Consider the following 22,995-nt stretch of genomic DNA (forward strand, 5'->3'; position numbering starts at 1 on the left):
ATTCGTGTCTCGCAGCGTGTCGTATACATCGGCTACATCCTACCTATGGTGCTCGCGGTGATCGAAGTAGAACCCCATCGAACGTCCGTGGGAGTGTACACGCCCGTGGAATGCAGTTCTGATTTAATGAGACGCGCCGCTATCTCGCTCTCGTTCCTGGAATCCGATCTACCGCGATTCGTTCGTTTCTTGCCCAACTTCCTGGAGATTTCGTCCGATTCCTTTTAACCCCTTCTTCCCGGCGAGATTCTCGCTAAGCGAGAAGAGCTCGCGAGTGGCGCGAGTCTCGCGAAATTTCTCGTCGTCCTCGCGTCGCGTCGGGCAATTCGTTGGGGAAGACGTTGGCCCTTGGCCTCCAACGCAGATAATTGTAATGGGTTTCGAGAGAAGGAGACCGAAGCGCGGCGATGCAGCGACCATCGAGAAGAAATCGAGAGGAAAAGGAAGGAGGGGGTGAAGGAGGGCGACGAAGGAGAGACAGAGGAGTGGAAGGTTTGTGCTATCAAAAGGTGCCGGCGGATCGGCACCGAAGGCAGCCGCGCGAGCATTAAATCGGCCAATGGCAATAAGTAACCGAATGCCGTGGCGTTGTAGGTGCGCGCTGATAATTAAAAGACGATACAATAAAGCACGTATCATTGGCCATAAAGCAGCCGGGGCTAAAGCCCACGGTGTGGGCCGTAGGAGCGCGCGGACCGGTCACTTAAGCTCGGAAGAACCCACGCAGACGTCTTGTCTCGCCACTCTCCGGACCTCTTCGGCAATAACCATAAGGCATCCTTTATTCCGGCGATCCCCGAGCCCCGGATCCTTCCACGGTGTCCAGCGCCACGGTTCCTTTCGTTCCAACGACGAAAACCATGCTTCCAGGCTAATCGTCGATAGAGAGAGAATAACGAGGCTACTCCCGCCTCTTAGCCGGAGAACGACGAGTCGCGATCTCGAGTAGAAAGCAGAAAAAGAGTAGCAGAAGGAAAGAAGTGCGATCGTGCAGGAACTTTATTCCAAGGACCGCGCGTCCTTCGTGGAATCTCGAGAGTTTTCCATCGAAATTCCCTTACCCGCGGCGCGATACCGGAGGATAAATCGCGCGGCTGGAAACGAACGACAATTCGGTGTGTTCGTCCTGGTTCCCCCACGGTGCCGTACACATCGGATCGGCTAATCGGTCGGCCGAGTGCCGTTTTAATTCGCGAATTTAATTCGTCCGCGATGACGTTAAATCAGAGACGTGGCGAAGGGTAACAAGTAGTCGTGGCGGGATTACGGCTTTGGAACACGCACGCGTTGTAAGTCTCCTCGAGAGAGCGGCCGGCGCGAGACCTCCCTCGAACGTTGTTCCACGATCCTTCGGCGAAATTTATCGGCGACGCGTCTCGTATACGCGCGCTCACGCCGAACAAAAAGTCGCGAAGAGACGGGCTAATAGGCGAGTTCTCGTTGCCGCTCGTTCGCGTGTCCGATTATTATATGCGCATTTCCTCTACACCGATCGCGTTTTCTACGTTCTTCACAGCGGATCGGCTCGTAAACGATCGAGGACGATTTAATTGGTTCGAAAGCGCGATGCGAGTGCTTGGGAAGAAAATCCTACGCGAATCGGCACGACGTCGATCGAATCGAAGAATCTTACACGTATGTGGGTAATTTTTTCAGATCTGTCGGACGTGCCGGAGAACCTGCCGCTTCCCGCGCCGGGATCCGAGAGTCCTCAGGCTCTGAATTATTCCCAGATCGCCTCCGCGGCGGTGGCCGTTTCACAGGGAGGCCAGGATCCCTCGGTCTCGAGTACGGAGACCCTGCTCAGGAATATCCAGGGCCTGCTCAAGGTCGCGGCCGACAACGCGAGGCAGCAGGAGAGGCAAATCAACTACGAGAAAGGTCAGTGGCATGGCTTTCTTAACGCGTCTCTAGCCGAGGCCGCAATTTCATTATCTGCCAGCTCTCGCGAAGCCGCATTAAGAGACATTAGTCTCTTCACCGACCCTTCCATCCCATTTTCCTTTCTTTCTTCCTCCCTTCCTTTCTTCCCTTCTTTGTCCATCGTTCGCTCCTACTTCCGTTGACTCCTCTACTTCTGTAATTTGTTCGGCGTTCGACTGTCACGGCACGGTATCGCCCGTGACATCCGGCGCTGAAACTCCGCGAGATGAATCCGAATACCAGCTTCGCGGTGTCGACGACTAATTTCAGGGTAATAACGCGTTACTCTCGCCAGCCATTAAGGTTTAAGGATCCACGGAAAGAGTAGCAATTTAGGCGCCGTTCGAGTGCTGTAATTTCGCCTAGCTCTGTCTCGAGTATGTCGTTACCGTTTGCTTCTCGTACCATTTCCGATGGAACGTGTTATTTTAAGGTAATCCGAATACCTGCTTTTCACGATTTTTATTGAAAACCACGCCGAGAATCTACTCGCCGTTTAGCGTTTGTATATCTCGTGGAAAAAATGCCCAATCTTCGCAAAGACGATCGATCTCGAACGCGAAATATGACCGACTCGCAAATATCAGCCCGCCTAAAGAAACGTTTACTCGTTGAGATATCGTCGTTGTATCCGTGGCGGATAAGCGACGCGTGTCTTAAGTAGATAACGGTCGAACCGGGGTAACGCGATTAACAAGGCCCTGCGAACCGTGGACTCGCGTCGTGTACCTCGCCTTCGTTCTCATTAAGCGCGTGATAGATCGACTCGTGTTATTATTATTATTAGCGTCCGACATGCAGCGTCTTGAGACCTGGAAACATCCGAGGAAGAGGTGTAAAGAGAAGAGAGAGATCACACGATCGGATGAAGACGACGAAGTGTTTAAGTCACTCGTCGACGACGACCCTAGCGTTTCTGTGAACATCGTCCGGCACTTTGTTAAAGATCGATCGATCGATCGGACTTTCTTCTCCAGGCGGCATAATCGCGTGCCTAAGAGGATTCGTGTTTCGACGTCCCGGCGTCGATGCTCGCGATTTGCTAATAGCAATCGGAGACGGCGTAATCGTCGTACGATCGCCATAAAATAAGAAGGAAAGTGGAACATCCTGTCGAACGAGTTCTTTGTACGCGAGCATTCTATATACTACGAGCACGCAGCGTAAGAAAATTCTAATAGAGATACACGGTGACGTCGAACGCGTAGTATGATCCTTTCTTGGCCCAGTTCTCGAGGACCACGTGCTCGCTCGCATTCACTCTCCGTCGACCTCTTCCTCGCTGAAGTAAGGACACGCGATGCTTAATATATATTCCAGCCGAAACGTAAAGCCGGCCTTTAATTGCCCATTAACGGCGGTATAAAGTGTCGTTTCCACGGTCGTCGAGTAACGCGTGTTCACAGCGCTTAACGACGTCGAAGCCGGACGCGGCGAGTACCGGACCGCGCTCTCGTACCCCACGTTTTTCCTCGCAGCGAAGAAGAAAAGTGGCATTCTTTCGGGCACGGTAGGTTCTCTGAGCGCGGTATCTCTCAGCGGCGATCGCCACGAGGAGACCGTCCTTTGTTTCGCGACCGGTCCAGCGGCCGATTAAGCCGGCAGTTTAACGCGAGAGGACGTTCCGCGTCTCGAAGCCGACGCGTGTCCAGCAACGAGTTCATCTTCCATGCCGCGCGACGTCCAAGTCGGCTTAACGCGGATTCCTCGTGTCCACGAACGTTCACCGAGAGACGAGCAGCGAACGAAGGAGCGAACGTAGAGGAGCTTTCGTTCGCGAGCCGATCAAGTCGATAAAGAATCCAGGAGAGAAAGAAGGAGATCGCTGGATAAAGGGACCGACTCGAGACGCGGATACGCGTCAAGGGAATGAAAACGAGATCGTAGGAGGAAGAGAGGAGGGCAGGAATTGAGAGCAGATCGACGAAAATGCGTAGCCTGGAGGACGAGGGCCAAGAAGAGGGTGTAAGAGGGCCGATTTAATACTCGAACGAACCAGCAGCTCGTTTTACACCAGATGGTTTTACATACGGCCGCTATCGTGTTACCGATGGCTGCTCCGTATGGCTGCGTTGGCCGCTTCGACCGGGACCCCTAATACGCGCGGACGCGCAAACACGAGCGAAATCCTCGGAGCGGCGCAGTGACCGACGCTCTCCTTTGGAGAACCGGACTCGATCTTGCGTTTCTTTGGAGAACGAGCACGGGACGACCAGGGAAACCGAGCGGATTTTCGAGAAGGAACGCGGGGTGGTATCCTAAACTTCGTTAAGTCCGCCACGAACGCACGAGTGGATTCCCTCGATGAAAAAGGAAAGAGTAATGTAAAAGTGGCTGAAAGATAGAAAGAGAGGACTCACGGTCTCGTTCGGTCGGTAAGTTACATACACGATGCACGGGAGAACAATATGAGCTCGCCGGATGCTGGCGAGCAACGTAGGTGCTCGCTATCTTCGATGCTCACCGAGATAAGGGTACGAGGGGAAGCCACGGCGGGAGCGCAAAGATTGTGCGCGCCTCCTCTTCGTGTCCACCGCACGGGTCCGCACACATAAAGGTATACGTGGACGTGCACGTGGATAAAGAAAGAAGGAGAGAGAGAGTCCGTGGCGGGCCGGTTGCTTAAGGCCCGCCGAGAGAGCGGAATAGAAAGAGGGGATTGAGTTGTAGCCGCGAGTGGAGGATCTTATGTAGATTCCTTGTAGATCGTGCACCCGATTCGATCGCGATCGGCTACCCGGTACCGGGTTAATTAAAATTGTACGGGCCGGACGTCTTTCTTTCTCGCTGCCTCTCCTTTCTGCCTCGCGTTCGCGGCCTTTCCATCCTCTCCCCCCTGTTCTCTCTTCCTTTGTGTCTCTCCCCGTGCCACCGTCTTCTCTGCTCGCTGCCTCCCTGTTCTCCAGTGTCGCGTCGCCGCCCCTCGCCCCCCGACCACCTTTTCTTTCATCTTCCTTTTTTCCTTGGCCGTTTCGTTCGAACCAGCACGCTGGCTGCACCGGCCGACGGCGCATCCTACCTACAGTAAGCTCCTTCGATTTTTGGCCGCTGCCTGGGAGGCTGCTTACGTGAAATCCTATTACCGCGAGCCACGCCGCGCGACAGCGCAACGACTCTCTCTTCTTCTTATTTTGCTTTTGCTTCTTTTCCCTCTCATGACCTCTGTGCACGAGCCTGGTGCAAGCGGACCAGGATGCAAACAGTCTGGCTACCGAGCTACGCTCTTGTAATCAACGATGTGTTTTGATGCTGCTTCTGGCGTTACGTTGACGCTACGAATAATACTATGCGCGATAATAATACGTGCGTTACGATAGATCGTACGCTTTGAAGTGGTCAGATTCGCTGTTACTATAAATTCGAATACGCTTATCGAGATCAAGATCGACAATTTGTACTATATCTTCCAGCATGGTCACGGTCTAAACACAGATTGCGTAAAGCCGCAGGAAGCTGAACTGGTCCCGAGCACGGGATACCCGAAAAAACGTGTAGGACTGCGAGCTATCGAGTCCGCCGGTACCACTGGTCCCGTTCCTCTACCTACTATAAATAGGGAAAGAGAGAAGGGTACGCGAACAGGCAACAGCAAAACGAAGAAGAGCTGGAAGGAATTACGATTCCATTGGTTTCCTTGGCTCTTGTTCTATCGTCCCGTTGCCCCGTTCGATTCGTTGCTCCCATTCGCGAGAGCCGAATCGGCGCAGCCCCGAGCATCATTAAACGTCCGCAACCACTTGCAGGCTACCTTAAAGATCGTCTGAGGGTCGAAGGTCGCGGGACTGCGAGCGCGCGAACAACCGGCCGCGTCGATTATTATGCTTATTAAGGTGGAAAGTAATAAATTACAGCTGGCTAATAGCGGGTATCGTGAGAAACGACGGGAGATGGGGGGAGGAAACGGTCGAAGAAGCTTCTCGATCCGCGTGTACCGTTCAGATCGATTCGTCGAGGAACTTCTTCGGCCACTGAAAATAAAACCGATCGGCTGTTGTCTGTTGGTCGGTGTCTGGACCGCGCGACCAGTCGCCGGGGGAGGACGTTTCCAAGGCAATAAAGCTGTTCCATTCTTAATTAAATCCGAGACCACGCGAACGAGCTAATTAAAGCAAACATCCGACGCGATAAAGTTCGAACGTTGGCCCGAGGTCTCGAACGACATCCTGGAATAGGGAGAATCAACGAATCGTAAAAAGAGCTAGTTGGCAAGTTTAACCACTCTTGTTTCACGTAGGTTTCCAATACGCTTTTCCTGCTAGTATCAGTGTCTAATTTGAAGCCTGGCAGGCGAACGAGATGGGAAAAGGCAGAAAACCGTTGCTGGTATCGATCTGCGGCGATGCCTACACGGCCACGGAAATATCCGTGCTCTTGGGGGCAGAAAAGCGAGGGGTGGGCAGCCGATTGCTTCGCGAACGACGTATACAGAGAAACGAGTGGGAAAAAAACGAGCGTGCCATCGATACACGTGTGCGTACATAGTTTGCGCGATAATGGCCGCTCCGCCAGCCGATAGAGAGATAGCGTTGCTTTGGCTCGCGCGCGCGACCCAAGGGGGCGGAGGGTCGTTCGCTGCCAGGGCTAAACGTAAATCAATCAGACTGCGTTCAAACGAGAAGCAACTGGTCGAAGGACTCGAATGTTTGCAACGAAAGGTACGACTGCACGTTGCTCGCGTGTGCCATGTTGATTTATCGCGAAATCAATGTGACTGCGAAGGAAAATGTACAAGCTAAATTGAATACATATTTCTCGTCGTATAGAAACAAACGATTAAAAGGACTGTAGTTGCCGTAAAAAATGGTTGGATAAACTTCAGGATATGCATATCGTAATAATTTCTCTTCCCTCGCCTCTGAGAAACAAAGGCGAAATAGCGTACATGCTTTTTCGTCGTGGAAGTACCAAATCGCAGCAGCAGTCTCGATAATGTGTCCCGGTATCGAACTCGAGGAATTTTCATAACGAGCAGCAGCAGCAACAGCAGCAAGCCGGCTGGAAGAAAAAGGGCGCCTTTAATGGGACACGTTGGCGCCCGGGTCAGGGTGGCCCCGTTGTTACTCGTTAATTCGAGCCGCGACCGAGAGAGCACGCACACCAGCGATCCGGTGGCCAGGTCCGGCTATTCTCGCGCGAATCCGTGGAAAGCGCAAACGAGCGTGATCCCGAGGTATGCGCTTCGTGCCGAGGAACCGACGAAGAGCTCCACCCTTTTGTCCTTCTCCCTCCGCCGTGGTTGCCTACCAAACCGGGCAGAAAAGTAGGAATAAAAACGCGAAACAATACGATGTCGCAGCAGCGTGGTCGTTGTCGGTTCCCACCTCGAGCTCCGGAGGTTCGCCTGGTCTGGAGAACGCGGCCGATTGTCAATTAGAGAAACCGCAAGGGCTCGGTTTTAGCATAAGCCACCGGCCAAAAGGGGCTAGGATAAGCGGGCTATAGACGCACGCATCGTGAGCGCGTTTCTTTCTTCGACTTTCTTCTCCTTTCGGGGGGGCGGAGGCATCGGTGCATCGATAAAAGGAGACAATAAGATACGGAGAATCGGAGGAAAGAAGGATGGAGAGTAGGCAGGCAGCGTGCGAGCGAAACAAGGGGGAAAGAATTTAAGAGAGAGGGACCGCTGCTGTTAAGGAAGCTAATAAATTATCCTTAACGCGGCGACAACTGGTTGATTATTTATTTAACGATAAAAGGAGTCACGAACTTGAGAAAGAGTCCAGCTCGCTGGCCTCGTCGAATACGTCGAACGTTGATTCTAACCGATTGGATATTTGGTATCGATCTGGAGGACCTTCGCAAATTACAAAATCCACAACTTCCTAAAGAACACTCGCTACACCGATTGTAACGGATGACGTTGTTCAAACGCAAACGAACGAGGATGAATCGACAGAGAGATATCCGAAGGCGTATGTATCGTTTGCTAGAAAAAGCCTGGACAAGAGTAGGAGGAAAACTACGGTACGCGACGATAAACCGTGGTGAACACGTCGCTTAAATCTTGGATTTAACGATCTCTGGGCATCGATCCTGCCGCTCGATCGTCACCGATCGTTGTCGCTTTGGAATTAAGCGACAAAACGGACATTGGCGACTAACGATCCCGCGCGCGATTTCCCGGCTGGAGAGGAGGTGAGACACTCGCATCCAGCACGATTATAAAAGCGGAAATTTACGAGCCTCTCGAAGCCCACGGGAGGAGATCTCGCGGATTCTTTTCCGTCCCTATCTCTTCTCCCAGACTCTGTCCGAGACTTTGTTGCGTCGCAGATTTTATCGTCGCCGCCGTTTTAAGTGTCTCCCGTGAGACTTTGTTGCCGAGGTCTTTCCTCTCGCGACCTTCGGCCGATTACCGATCGCCGGCTCGATCGTTCGTCCGTCTTCTTTACGCCGTACCTGCAGCATCGGATTGTACGCTTAAACGCGATATTTTTACGGTTAGAGGAAGACCCAAGCGGTAATTTTAAATTAGAAGATGTCTGAAAATGAAACCTTATGAATAACTGTTAATTTGACGAAATTGAAAGTCGAATTCAATTTTGATCAGATTTCTCGTCGAACGCGTCAAGAGCGAACGAAGCGACAGAGACAAAGGAGAGAAACGGCCTCACTCGAAAGAAAGGTGGAAAGAAACTTGACCTACCGCAGTTTTAACTACCGTTCAATTATACAGTTTGCTTTCGGTTGGGTCGTCGCACGGGTCGAATAAAGCGTGTAATTTACCGGCAATAAAAGAGCAGTGGTAACGGCCACGCGAGAGAGTTGGTGGCGACGCGCATGAACGAAAGAGGGAGAAGTCGCGTCGTTAACGACGCCGTTTACTGCCGCGAGCAACGAATATTTTGTTGCGTCTCTCTGGTCCGCCAACGTGGAATCGACGACGGCACGCGGCTTCGTGGCACTCTCGCGGAGCCTTCTCTGCTTTTCCCTCTCCTCGCCACTCCCCTCGACTCATCACCGGGCCCATCCACGACAAAGAGGAAAAGAAGGAACGAACGAGTCGGTACGCGACAGAATCCCGTTTCGAAAGTGTCATCGTGCCCCGGCGAGAGATTCTCGCCAACGGCGTAAAAGCACCGCGATAATTGGCCCTTAAAGCACGCCCCTCGCGGCTTAATGCATATAATCGCGCGCATTATGCGCCTGCGACTCCATCCTCTCGACCCGCGAGACGAGTCTGGCTAATTTTCTCGCGTGACGTAACCGCCCGATTAGACCGTAGAGGAGGCGCGAACCTGCGCGTTGGGTAAATAAGGAAAGCGTGACGACAAGAGTTGTCGTTTCTTTCGTTCTCCAAGAATCGCGGTGGGCAGGTGTTCCAGGTGTCTTCCACCGTACTCCTAAACCCTGAGGCGACAACGCAATCCCGCTTGCATATATATATATATATACATACGTCGTGTTCAGCGATTGTCACGATCGAGAAGATAACGTCGATAATACGTAATCGATGATGTCCAGTACTTGCTTACTCGCGTTTTATTTACGATTACATGTATAGCGAGTAAAAGTTTCAAAGAAAATGACGAACATTTATCGATATCGGGATTTGTCTGCGCGATGCGACGGTGGTAGTTGAAGACATAAAATCGCCAGGCGGTTATTAGCGCAACGCGATAACGGCAGGATGGTGAACGTACGACAAGATGAAGATACCGAGTTACGTCGCATTCGTTAGAGCGATTCTTAATTACGGTTGTCTCGAGTGACATACAGGACGGAGAAAGAGAGGCAGCTGGCTCGGTAGCGCGATTTTACAACTCGTGCTGTTTCCGGTGCACGCGATACGCTTTGCCTTCGCATAAATTGTCGGCTATGGAGCACCGGGTACAGTGTCGCGAGTCGACAAGCCTCTAGGAGTCGCGAGACAGCGGAAACCAATTCTTCTACCTGTATCGACACAGAGAACGATGGTACACCGAGCAGAGGGATAAGGAACGGAGAAAGAAGGATCGACCGTTAAGAAGCTAGCCACAGGTCGGCAGAGGTTATTCGATAAATGCCGCGGGATTCTCGGCCGGTGAACGTTTTACGATCGGCAACCATTAATGTCTCGTGCTGTGCACGGGCGGTCTAGCATGCACGCACGTACAGTCGGACAGACACTCGTAATAACGATAAAGATCCAGCGGCACGTCGCGTCAGACTCGCTAGAACGAGGGGAAAAAGGGGGGCTCCGCGATGGATTACGTATGCGCTTCGGTTCAACGACTGAGCGAGATCGATTCGCGCTCGTGACCGGCGAAATTTGGTGACCGTTGGATACCGAAGTAAAAATCTTTCGCGATGTTACATAATTCATCCTTAGATTCGTTGACGATTTTGCTTGAAAGATCTTTTCGCCCCTTTCGAGTACGAAGAGATTGATTTCGCGCGTGTATTTCAACAATGTCACGCAGCGAAACAAGCTGTTCAAGGCAATTATGTAGCAAATACATAATCTCGGAACCGAACAGAATGGAACCAAAGAGACGGCGATCGCATACGATTTCTGTAATTATTCGTTCTTAGTCGATGAAATTTCTATTTCATTTTTATTTCCGAATTTTAGAACCGAATTACTTCGATTCGCGACGCTATTGAAATACACGTGCGATTTGATTTTCTGTGTTCTCCGAAATTGAAATCCGTTCACGGGGGAAAAGTAAAGAGCGACGAAGATGGAAAGAAGCGAAGGCTGCGATATCGTAGCAGCGGCGGTTTCTAAGCGACGGCTGTGCAATAACTCGGCAAGATATACCGGAGAGTCTGTTCCCGAAGGAAGGAAGGATTATCTTGAAACGCGAAAACGCTCTTCGCCGTATCTCCGGCCGAGTTCGTGCGACGAACACGGCCACCGTAGTCCCGCGTCCTCGATTGCCAACCAAGATATCGAAACTATTCACCTACGATCGACCGCGACTTAGGACCGCGTTCCTTCTGCCCTGGTATCCTCGTTCGATTGTCTCGGTGGTTATCAGGCTGAGAAAAGGACAGGGAACGTGGCTAGATCAGAGATTCCTTCGGAATTCACTGGCTCGTTGTTGGCGCGAAAAGTATTAGTTAAGGAAACGAGGAGAGTTCGCTTTTGTTTCGGATCGATAATAGGAACACGATCGTATGTTTACGTGGGTCATTGTGTACTCTAAAACGACGATGCTCGCGAATGTTTGATACCATAATTATACCAACAGAAAGGGGAGTTGCCTTGGAATGGGAAAGCATCGGGAAGAACACATGCAACAATATTTGCTATGACTGGAAGATAAGTCATTTCGATCGATCGCGCAAACTGTACCTATGGCGCCACGAATACTGTCACATCTGTAAACTCGCCGATACAATTACGCGTTACTGCCGTTGTTATTCCTTCGCTTAAGTTGCGGCTAGAATGGATACGTATTCGTACGAAGTGGCGTTTTAACGAAACATACGAAGACCCAAATGCATATAAGAATCTAGAGACACGTATTCGATTGCCTCGACATTGCCTTTGTCGAAACACGTTTCCACCGTAACTAGAAGATCCTGCTACTACGTAGCAGCAGTTACAAGTTGGATATTTGGCGAATCTTTGTAGAACACTTTCGTAGTTCGAATAGATTACAAACGTAAGAGAAAGAGAAGATCGTCGGAATTTGAGAATGTCGAGAGCGGCGATCAACGACGGAGAAGAAGTTGGATAATCCGTTGGACACGGCTTTTCGGCGAAGAAACCCGACTCCCGGCGCAAACGGCAGTAGTTTTAGTGCGCGAGCTCGACTAGCTGCGATTTAATCCTATTTTCGTTAGATCCGTTAATGGTTAATGGGAGGCAAAGTGGTCAGCGACCGGAACAAGGCCTAAGTCCGTCTTAAATCCTGTAGGAGGGAAACCCTTGTAGCCCTTAGCCGAGGATCGTAATCCGTGCAGGATAACTATTGGCCTCTCGTCGTCTTACGATCTAGCAAAGTCGCGAAACGTCTCGCGTTACCCTCCTGTTCTATCTTGATCGATCCGAGGATCGTGGTTCCGCGATTCGATAATAACGGGGTAACTTTTTAACTTCACCGTCGCGGTGGAAGTCTCGGAGAAGAAGGTGTTTCCGCTCGTGAACGTCACAGACAATTGAAGTGCCGCGTGGAGACGTTATGCCCGCGGGAAAGGACAAACTTGCGAGTATATACGGCAGAACGATCGTTACGCGTTTATAATATGCAAGGGTGGAAACAATAATATCGATGTTTCGGCAGGGCCTTCTTTCCAGAAGGGGAAACCATTGCGCGTGCAAATAAAGCAAATCGCGGGATTAATCGGCATTCGAGTTAAGGAATTTGCGAAATTCGGAAACGACGAAAATCCGATTTCTCCGTGTAATAATCGAGAGAACTATCTTCTCCGAAGAAAGAACAAGCCGCGTTCGCGGAGTTTCCGGAAAATTGGGGAGAAAGGGAATAAGAGAATACCAGAGTCGAGCTTCCGATCCTTGGTGTTGTAAATTAGCGAAACAATCTACAGGTATAATCTACGATTCCCAATGGCGGTTTATTATTATCAGGTCCGTTTCGAAATGAAATTCGTAAACGCCTGTCAATCTCGCACGGGTGAATAGCAGAAGAAGACGAAGAAGAGCAGCGGTTAGGCGAATCCGCGAGACGATCGAGAACGTTGCGTGGGCGTAGGCGTAGGTCGAAGGCGGCGATATATCGATGGACGCGTGTCGGAGGGCGGCAGGGCGTAACACGAAAGCTACATTATACTATTCAAACGATTGCAGGGCACGGCGCGCGGCTAAGTTGACATTGTTGTTTCTGAGGGTGGCCTGAGGCCCTGCGAATATCTTAGCGTCGTGCAGAAGCTATACCGTGCGTACACGTCGTCGTACAAGCCCTCGGGGGATGTGAACGCTACACCGCCACCGCCACCGCCACCGCCGCCTCCCGTCTTCCCGCCAACCATATACTAATCAATAACCATGAATCGCTCCGGGAACAGTGGCATGCACGTTCCGTTGCACCGTTATTGTTGCCGAGCCAGAGTGCTCGAGCTACCGTGAATATTATTATCGCCGATGATCCTTCGTCTAAACTCGATTTCGCGAAGCGATAGTCCGCGGTGACACTCGCCTCTCCGACGATTCGTCCGGGTCTTAACGAGGCGAGTCGCGAGTCGGCGCAGCTGTCGCGCGACTCGAAACATCGCCGACTCGAATCCGAAACGATCCACGATAAGGAAACTCATTCGAGCCTCTTCGGAACACCCTGAACGATTGCAGATAGCGAGAAGGAAAACCGATATGGAAGGAGAGAAGGTGAATGGTTTGGCGAAAGCAGAGTTTCGATCGGCAAGGAACGACGAAGGCAAGCGAAACCGCATCCGATAGATTCGTCCGTCCGAGTAACAAGCAGCGCGTAATTCACAGTTTATGGAGCGACTCGCGATTAGGGAACGTCTAATTGACGCGGGAACGACGACTGAGAAACGCACCCCTCTTGCAGAGGGCGACTTTTCTTACGTGGCAGTTGTTCGTCGCGGCCAACGTTAATCCCTGAAATTTTAATGGCCACGAGCTCGCGGTCGAATTTCAATAAGCTCGCACCCCATGCCGCGCACCCTCCGCGCCGCGTTCGAGGAATTGATTTTCCTGACTTCCGACTTGATCGCGGTTCTCTTTAAAATGTATACATATATATATAGGACCGAAAAGTTATATTTAAAAAGGAATGGTGAAAGGGGCAGAGAGGCAACGAGAGTAGACACAGGGTGATCGTTAAACTGAGCCGATTCGAATCGGGCCGAGGCGGCGGGGTTGACGTTCGCATCAACTACGATCTCTAATAAAGTTCAATTATCTCCGGAAACGTTAGGTACTGAGGGAAAGGTAGACGAGGCGGAGAAGAGCATGGAGGTTCGGAGGTGTAAGGGGGGAAGAGAAGAGAGTCGAACGAGACCCTAACTCGTCTCGGGACGAGAGAAAGAGAAACCGGGAGAGATGATAATCTAAACGATCGCAAAGTGGGCTGCAGAAACGCGCCGAAATTGGCAATAACAGGGTGGAAAGGGGTGGGGCGAGGGGTGGTGGACAGGCGGGAGCACGGCAGGAAGGGGCAGCCGCGTAACGTATACACATAGCGGCGGAGCTCCGGCGCGAACTTCCTATTCTGGTTAGCATTCAAATTGAATCTTCGTGGCGGCCGGTCGTGAAGAGTTACCGCCGTTAATGGACCTCGCAAACGCTCTCAAATTGCCGGCAGACTGCTGAGACGCGCGCCCCTACCTAATCTACCGGCTTGATTCTCCGCGTGGCTCGTCACCCTGCCCCCGTCTATCTCCGCGGATATCGCGCGATTCTGCCCTTTTCGATGCTGTTGCCGAACCGATTCGCTTTTCGCAAGTTGTGTTTCCAACAATATCCTCCTTACAGTATTTATACGTTACATATTCCAACGCGATATCTTTTCCGTTATTCGCTTCGCTTCGTATAGGACGGTACAAAGGAGAAGAGGAATTACAACGATATTGAAGTTGGAATAATCGGGTATATTTCACGAGGGATGGAACGTAGATTAGCTTCCCCCGAGCGGATTAGGTCGTTTCACCCAGTCGTTGCCATATCGAGCAGGTTTTATTGCGTTCGAAGAATCGCGAGAAAAACGACCCTGCGAAATGTCCGCAAATTGGTAGCGATCTAACGAGCGGCTTATCGGTCGATGAGCCGCGAGACGCGTTACGAACTGCGCGGCTCATTGGCTACCAACGTAATTCGAGAAGCAGACAACCAGAAAGAGGGTGGCTCGTTTTTTCCCCTCCCCTGCTTTCTTTTCTTCCGTTAAACCGAATTAGCCCGCTTGATTTAGACCCTGGGAACGTTTCACCGGCTAAAAACCGACTTCTTTCCTTTTCGTCGATACCTGACACGCTGTCCCGAGGGCTTCGAGCCCGATCTACTCGCTTCCAAAATGTCGATAATCCAGCGTCAGGCGCTGTTCTTCAACCATTTCGCAGCGTTTCGTAAACCGAATCAAGAATCATGGGGGTCTCGCAGTCAGAAATGCGAATTTCCGTACGACGACGATCCCAGCACCCTCTTGCCGAGATTTGAAATGGCTAATTTAGCGTGGCGAGTCCCAAGGGTGACGGGGGTTGTTCGCAAAGACGGAGAAAGGGCGAGCGTCTTAGAGACGAGCTAGGATGAACGCGGTCGGTATCGTCGAGCGTCTCGATGTAATTCTATTAAAGGTAACTATGCGAGCTCTGGTCCGGTCGTCGTCTGTTGGATTTAATCACGAACCCGCCAGACCGTACGATATTCTGCCGCGCTATCTTTTGGCTGAAGTAACGACGAAGAAGGTAGTCGATGAATAACACAACTCGAGCTTTAACTTCCAGAATAATTCAAAACGCAAGATCATTTCGATCCCGAAAGTCGTACAACGGCCGAAATGAAATATTTTCTCTTTTTCTGATTACAGCCGAACTGAAGATGGACGTTCTTCGAGAAAGGGAGGTTAAAGACAGCCTCGAGCGACAGCTCCAGGACGAGCAAAAGGTTCGAGGTGAGTATCCAATCTCCTAACGTTTGCTTCGAACGATGACTAGACATCGTGTCAGTTTACTGGCCATATCGTCACGCAAAATTCCATCGACCGCGTCTACGGATGCCTGTCCCCGACTAAACGGATGCTCTTTACGACGAATCTAGCGGCCACGTAAACGAGCTTTTCGTGCATAGTACGCCCGCGACGTACGATCATCCGCGAGAAGAGGAGGTTTCAGAGGGCGTTCCCGCGTCGAGCCGTTTAACTCCGCGATAAATCAAAGCAGCCACGCAGAGACACGCCGCTATAAAGTGTTCGCTACGCTCGTAGGTCCCAGCGTATCCTATTATTCCAGTCTCGAAGGACCCTCGCTCCAGCCTGCTGCAGACTCACGACTACTCTTGGCCGTGCTTCTCCTCCTTCGGACCAGCCTTCGTCCCGGCTGTTTCGCGACTTTAATGGAACGAAGGGTGGAAACAGGGTCGGAGGTAGGAAGGAAGGAAACGTGGAAGGACCGCGGCAAAGGCCGTGATCGCTCGACCAAGTTTGTATCGAATGTCAGTCGGTAATAGAATAGTCGTCTCGCGTTTACGGGCTCTGCTTCTCTTTGACCACCTACTCGATCCTGCACCGACACCCACTCTCCCCTTTGTCCGTCCGTGCCTTCTTCCTCTCTCCTTTCTTTGGCTCGCGTGGAAAAAGCGAGCACCAGGAGCGATCTGTGCATTGTGTCGCGCCTGTCGGATCGAGATCTCGCCCGAGAGATTCGAGACTTCTGGTACGTGGAGCGACACAGTGGTCGATGAATCACTCGGCAAATTCTTTCTGCTTGCAAACATCGGCCGCGTGACTCGATTGTCTATTTGAGAAGTAAGACGCACGTAACGAGACTGCAGGAAAGCATCGTTCACGAGTGAAAGCGTTTCGATGCCGGCGAATCGATTCGCTGCTGGACGAAGGAAAGAGGGAGATGGTGGAACGTTAGCGGCAGAAGGGTGGCAGGTAAATTCAATATCGCGGATTTTCCTGGCAAAAGATGTCGGCGTCCCGGCTGACGCGAGCACAATGCGAGACGCGATAAATATGTAAAAGTCGAGAAGACCGACAGGAATATCCGCGTGCTTCGGGGCGGACGCGCGCACGATCGCTATATTGCGCTTCGTACCAAAAAGAGTGGCTCTCCGGGGGCAGGGAGAAGCGGCGCGCGCGTTTTCGTTCGCGTCGATCATCCACTCGCTCGATCGAGCCGATATTTTATTTTTTCCCTTTCGTTTCTTTTGGTACGTCGATTCGGCTGGCATCAGAGGCGGCCGTCGACGTCGACGTCGACGTCGTCGTCGTGGTATAGCCGTGGACGCGTTTCGGTCGATTCGCAGGAAAAACGAGTTGCAGGGGCCGGGCCCTCGCGGTAACACGAGCCTCTGACAACAGCAGTCCATTAGTCAACCAGCTCAGTGTCAATACATGAATATGACAGCCGGTCTCACGGAATAGCCCATCTATCCCTTGGCTCACCCCCGACGCCACCCATAATGTCAAGCAAGTTCTATGATATCGCAAATATAGGAAATAGTCCACCGACCCCCTCCCCAAACCACTATAGAAACCTTTATCTTTCTGTGCAAAACTTTTGCTTTCGCCTCTCTGTCCCTTTCTCGCCTGCCTCCTTTGGTTCCTCTCACCCATCCACGCGATGATCGATGCCGCTACGAATTCCCTGTTTCTCGTTCGTTCGCCGCTTTCGTTCGCCTCTCGCGTATTTTCGAGGATTCTTAAAGGCGGCGGCGGCCAGCGTAAGACGATACTTAATTTGCGCGTGGCCTCCTGTGGTTCCGGTCGGATGATCGATCATCGGAGAATATTGACGCAACCGCTCTCTAAGACCATCGTCTTTCATTCGGCTAATGACCGGCGCGCAAATGAAAAGCATCGCGAACTGCTTTCTTCCTATAATACCCCAGTCTATTACCCTTCATAGGGAGTATAATCATACAAACGATCCCGTATCGACGACCAACGAAACAGAAGAAACATTGACATTGGCTTGCTTCTCCAAAGGAAAGATACTCGCGTTTCTTCACGTCACGGATAGGTTGGTTCGTCACGTTACCCGGAAGTCGGTGGCAAGCCTGATGTCTTTATCAATTTGATGGCGTATCGTGTTATTCGTGCCTGCAAAGGCAATTTGCGCAATAAGGAGGGAATCGGAGGGTAGACAGGGGAGTTGGAAGGGGGCGCGGCGTTATTAGCCCGTTTAAAGCCCCGTTTGGCATTTCGGTAAAGGTTGAAATCTCCGACCCCCCGCGGACCGACAGGCCGTATTATCTTAGCAGGGGTTGCAAGGAGACGGTACCTTCTCGTTGTTCTTCCACGCCGGTCGAGGGATTTGTAATGGGACACGCGTTGCTCTCGTCGAACAATGAGATGACCTTTGCACGGCCCGATACACCGAACAATCCGCCGCTGCCACGTCTTCCCTACGAACGAGAGAGAATCTTTACGTGGTTACTTCCTCGTTCGAGTTCTCTTCGAAACGCACGCTTTGTTTGGAAAAGATTGAAAAAGCGACGTTTGTTTGTCCACGCCGCGTGTGCACGAGGAAAAGGAGGTTTTTTCCCGCGGAAGGAACGCGAACAACGTTTCCCACGTTGTCTTCAGAATTTACGTGAACCGGATTTCAAAAGTCGTTAATCGCGCTCGCGGTTTTTCGACGACCACGACGACGATACTACGCCGTCATCGAGGGAATAGAAGAGCAAGATCGAGCCAGAGGCTGCGATTGGTGGACGGCGGCTAGGATAACAAATAGAACGCGGAACAAGAGCGACGCTGTTCTGGATTGGATCCGCGGCCGGAAATTCTGGCCGACGTCACGCGTCAACCAACAGAACGACGACCTACGCGCGTTTTCTCCGGAGCAAAAAGCCCTCGACGCGCGTAAACCTCCGTAAACCCGCGGGTCGCCTTGGGAGCCGACAGCTGCCTTTGCCACGGCTTTACGAGAACTTGCGGCCTTCCTGTAATTAACCGAACCTTTTGTCGCCCAAGAGAAACAGCCCTTTCGCGCGGCCTACGCTCTTCTTCCTCTTCCGCGTCCTTTCGGTTTCGTTCGTTTAGCGCGAGTCTCTCGCATCGTTCGTACACCATCGTCGTTTTTTCCCGGGGACAGTAAAAAGAAAAGAACCAAAAAAAAAAAAAAAAAGATAATAGGAGGGAAGAGGAATGACAACCGGGTGAAAGAGAATAATCGTTTCGCAGCTACCCCGATGCAACGACGCCTCGTTTCGACACGGCACGGTGGCGACAAACAGAATTGAAACTGTACAATCAACCGGACGAGATTTATACGCGCGACACTCCTCGTCCCTTGAATTAGCCGGCCTGTAATGCCTGGATCGGGTGTCGGTGTAATTGGGACCCAAGGGACTTTGCCGCGTTTCAACCCCAGTTCGACCAGCGTCACGCTATCCTCCAGTTTACGCAGCTATATGTTTACCACCGCGGGTAATACGGATTTTAAAACTCGAACGACGCCACAGCGATTCAAACTCGAACAAGTCCCGTTGGTATATGTCAAAGTTGAAGCTGAAATAAGCCTAAATCGAATAGCTCGGATCGACGGAGGAATGATAACCGTTCATTAGTCGCACGTTCACGGTTGACGATCCCCTCAAAGATTTCTGACGCGATGCTCGTCAACGATACACCGGCATACTATAATTACTCGTATTAGATTCATCCCCTGGATCAATAGTCCGTGACTAACATATCCATCCAAGTATCTGTCGCGACGCAAAGCAACCCGCTGCTGTGTCATCTTCGAACGAGCTTCGAAGAGCTAATTCTCAAAAGAGTTTGCATCCACGACAACGACGTCGATGACGACGAGGAGGAGGACAATAACAACAACAACAACAACAACAACAACAACAACACCGGCAACGGGTATGGACATCGATGACGTCGGTGCTCCCGTGCGTAACGATAGCTGATTTGCTTTGAAGTGAACGTTTACACACACCGAACGCCGGAACCCTCCCCGGCATTGTTACTGCTCTCGAGGCAACCGGTGGACGGGGGGATGCGTGCAACAACGTTGTCCTCCCTTGTGTCTCCGTCTGACCATCCACGCAGTCGACGTCCTTCTGCTCCTCGACGATGACGCTACTGCGTGGAAACGTGTCGATTACCACCCTTCCTCTGGCTTCGCCTGGCCTACGAATCCTTTGCTCGACCATTCTGATTCATTGAATCCCGCAACCGGAAACCCGGCGCGATCGTTGCGCCAGAACAAAGTCACCGCGGTGGACAAACATTAGGAGACTCGCTATGACAGAGACGATGGGGCGAATATCTTCTGCCCGGAAATATTCGTAGTCGCGTAGTTAGCGTTTCTACGGTTTATGATAGAAATCCGATGCGTGTTGGAAGTAAACGAAAGACATGTGTTAATATAGGGTTACGTCACCGTGTCGGTTTAAAGAACGTATATACAACAACTCGGTGTAATTTAAACATAAGTAAAAAAAAAGATCGGCTATGCAAACGGTTTACACGAGCACATTAGAATTTGAAAGTTTTTACTCGAGACGAACTAGTTCGTTCGAACGAACCGTCGAGATCGAGTCCGGATTCCTCCTTCTTCTCTGGTACCAACTTTGTCGATGACTCATCACGGCCGAGGAAAATCGACGACTAGAACGATCGACGCGAAGGAAGCAGACCGTCATCGACTTAACGATCTCCGCGAGTCTTCAGCCAGTAATGGCTGACGAATTCGTTCCGAATAATGACAGGAACAGAAGCGAATCTAATGCGGTGTGACAAAGAATCGAACGGGAGAAAGGGCGGGAAGAGGGGCAGAGCGAGGGGGACGAGGTTCCACCTCGATCAGCGCTGCGACGAGAGAGCAGATCGGGCAAAGGGTTCGACCGGTGAGAGCGGCTTACCCCCTTTGTGGCAGTTTAGCGTTTCATGTCGTATTCCGACTCATTGGAAATTGAGGAATACAGAAGAGGCGCAAAAGGGATACGGCTTTGAGATAAAAAGAACGTCGGTTGGCGACGCTGACACCGGCGACTACTCTGTCACGCTTTCGCCACCGCCCCGCGAAAATAAACTCTTCTTTCCCCTTGGTGGCGGGGATGCGAGAGCGCCACGACAAAGGTGTCGCCACCGAACAGCAGCCCTTTTTGGCCTCCGGGCTGTCCCCGTACCAGGGCATCGTGCACGGCTTCGATTTTTCCGCGAATTTTTTGCCGGTCTCTGCTTTGTGCTTCGGGGAAAAGAGCCGAGAGTAGAGCGGAGCAAAGTCGCCGTCGCGGGGCTGAGATTCGAACGTTCTTTGGGGCGGAGCTGGGTAGTGCCAAGAATATCGTGTGCTCGGGAGGGAAAGAGTCGATAGAAAGGGGATTAAAAATCTTGGAAAAGTTGGGGTACGCGTGATAAAACCAGGTTCGATGGGTCGATCGGAGGTAAAGCGACGTGGACGTTGGCTGCGGCGGTCGTTCGCCGTTGGAAGCCGATACGTGGGCTAGTATATCCCCAGAAGGTAGCTATATCGGCGAAGAGCCGATGCTGGTGGCTACAAGGGGGTAGGTGCCGCGGTCACTTTGTGAACTAACCTGGCTTTGCCCGCTGTTTAATTAAGTCTCGCCGAGACTACTCGTCCTCGCCCCCGTTCTCACTCTCTCTCTCTCTCTCTCTCTCTTCCTCTCCGCCTTCGTCGCACCCTTTGTCCTTCTCGCTTCGTCTCTGTCCGTTTCTCTGGCTCTCCGGCTGGCACCGGCACGAACCCCCGCTTGATTTCGCTCTGCCGGTGTGGCCCTTCAATGGCCGAGGGCCAGCTGTCTCTCTTGCTTTTGCGCCATCCATCGGCCCGTGTCGTGAATATGACACTCTGCCTACCCCTCCCCTCCCGGTCTCTTTCTCTCTCGGACAGCGAGAAAAAAATTAAATCACAGCCACTGTTACGACGCGACCAAAGGGTAACCGAAGCTGTCGAGGGTCTATGCTCGTTCCTTCAACCCTTTCTACCAAGCGCGAGAACAAAGCTGACCGAAGGGCCAGAGGAAACCACCAGCCCCTTCTCCTCTTCAAATAGGTCCCAGACTCGTTTCCTTTCGGCGGCAACATTTTCCGCGAACGATCGATGCCACGGAGTCCCTCGACACACACGCAGCAACTTTGTCGCAAGAATCGTTCGCAGATTCCAAGTTGAATCGCCCAGAGCCTCTGCAGACCGTAGATCCCAATGGACCAGCTCAACTTGCTGGCCACCGCTCTCCGGATCTCCTTTACCGGAGTATTTTTTCCCTCGATGGTTGCTTTCACCCCACGGAGCCCCGAAGGCACGCGTATGAATTCGCTCGCGCGTAACAGTGAGCTTCCGTAATATAATTGTTAATGCGCTGATAAACGCCTCGGGCTGCGGCGTTTACGCGTCGTACGCGCCGATACGCGCCGCGTCCATGCCGGCCAACCCCTTACGTAAAAATAGATCGGCTGTTACCTTAACGCAAATGGCCGCTTTCAGCCGAGGAACCAGAAGAGATACGCTCGCGAAAAGATCGATTCCTTCCAAGTATTAAATTCGAAATCTCGAAGAAGTACGGGGAAAGAATAATCGGTACGAGGAGATTGATACACGAATCGACGAACAAGAGGAAATTGCGTAATCGCCATTATGCGATAGCACTTTGGCGGCGGGTGATTCGCGAAAAGAGAAGGAACACGAGTCGAGGACAATAGCGGAGGATTAAATACGGACACGCGGCTCGAAGAAAAGTTAGCGTCGATGAAAGCCCGGCATAGCCAGAGGGGTGAATTTCTCGGCTACCTGGCCAAGCGTGCAACCGGTTGCTCGCAATATTCTCGGCAAGCGGGTGGAATATTCCACGAGACGGCGAGAGAAAGGGAGAGGAAAGAAATAAAACGCGACAGCTTATTTACGCAGCCGAGCAGGCACGAGCGATTCCACCGGGAAATAGGCGGTGGTTCTGCTCCGCTGTCTAGTTACATCTTGCTGTCAGGACGGAGCGTAAGCACGTCTTTCCACGATTTATTACCGGAGAAATTCGCACGATTATCGTAAACGTTGCTTGCTCAAAGAACACGCTGACGCGATCGTGTATTCTAAAAACCGCGTGGAAAAAAAGAGAAAAAGAGGAGGAGAGCGAATTCTCGAGTAGAGAGTTCGCGTGTAACGTTTAAAGCAATCGCGCGAAGCTTTGTATCTGCTGAGCGTTCTAAAAAGACAGTTTCGTTGAAATGCAAGTTGGAGAGGCCGTAACGTAAAAAGACCGGCCATTATCGCGGTGAACGAAAGGCGCGAAACGGTATTTCGAGCATCGGCATCGTTCGAACGCGCAAATATTCGAAATAGCCGAAGGCTGGACAATCGGAAGGAGGGTGGAGACGAGAAACGTAAGAGAGTACCGTGGTGTACCGACCTAATCGTATTTCGCAATAACGTCGTCGAGAGCGAGTATGTTGGCGTACGCTCGCTCGCGCGTCGGCCTACCCCGTGATAAATAAGGAGCGTAAGAAATACCATTAGGGAGGCTGGTGTTCC

The 22,995-nt window shown here is 51.7% G+C and overlaps 1 protein-coding gene across 7 annotated transcripts in view; it reads left to right on the forward strand.

The window, feature by feature from the left end:
• The window catches only part of LOC126914387 (dachshund homolog 2), a 142,437-nt gene that overhangs the window by 92,720 nt on the left and 26,722 nt on the right, over positions 1-22,995 (forward strand). For all 7 annotated transcript variants that reach the window (XM_050718276.1, XM_050718277.1, XM_050718275.1 and 4 more), the window contains 2 exons: positions 1,657-1,881; positions 15,357-15,440. In XM_050718276.1, the coding sequence (XP_050574233.1) occupies positions 1,657-1,881; positions 15,357-15,440 (309 nt within the window). The remainder of the gene's footprint in view (positions 1-1,656; positions 1,882-15,356; positions 15,441-22,995) is intronic.

This window comes from Bombus affinis, chromosome 3, assembly GCF_024516045.1.
Source record: "Bombus affinis isolate iyBomAffi1 chromosome 3, iyBomAffi1.2, whole genome shotgun sequence".
Lineage (NCBI taxonomy): Eukaryota > Metazoa > Arthropoda > Insecta > Hymenoptera > Apidae > Bombus > Bombus affinis.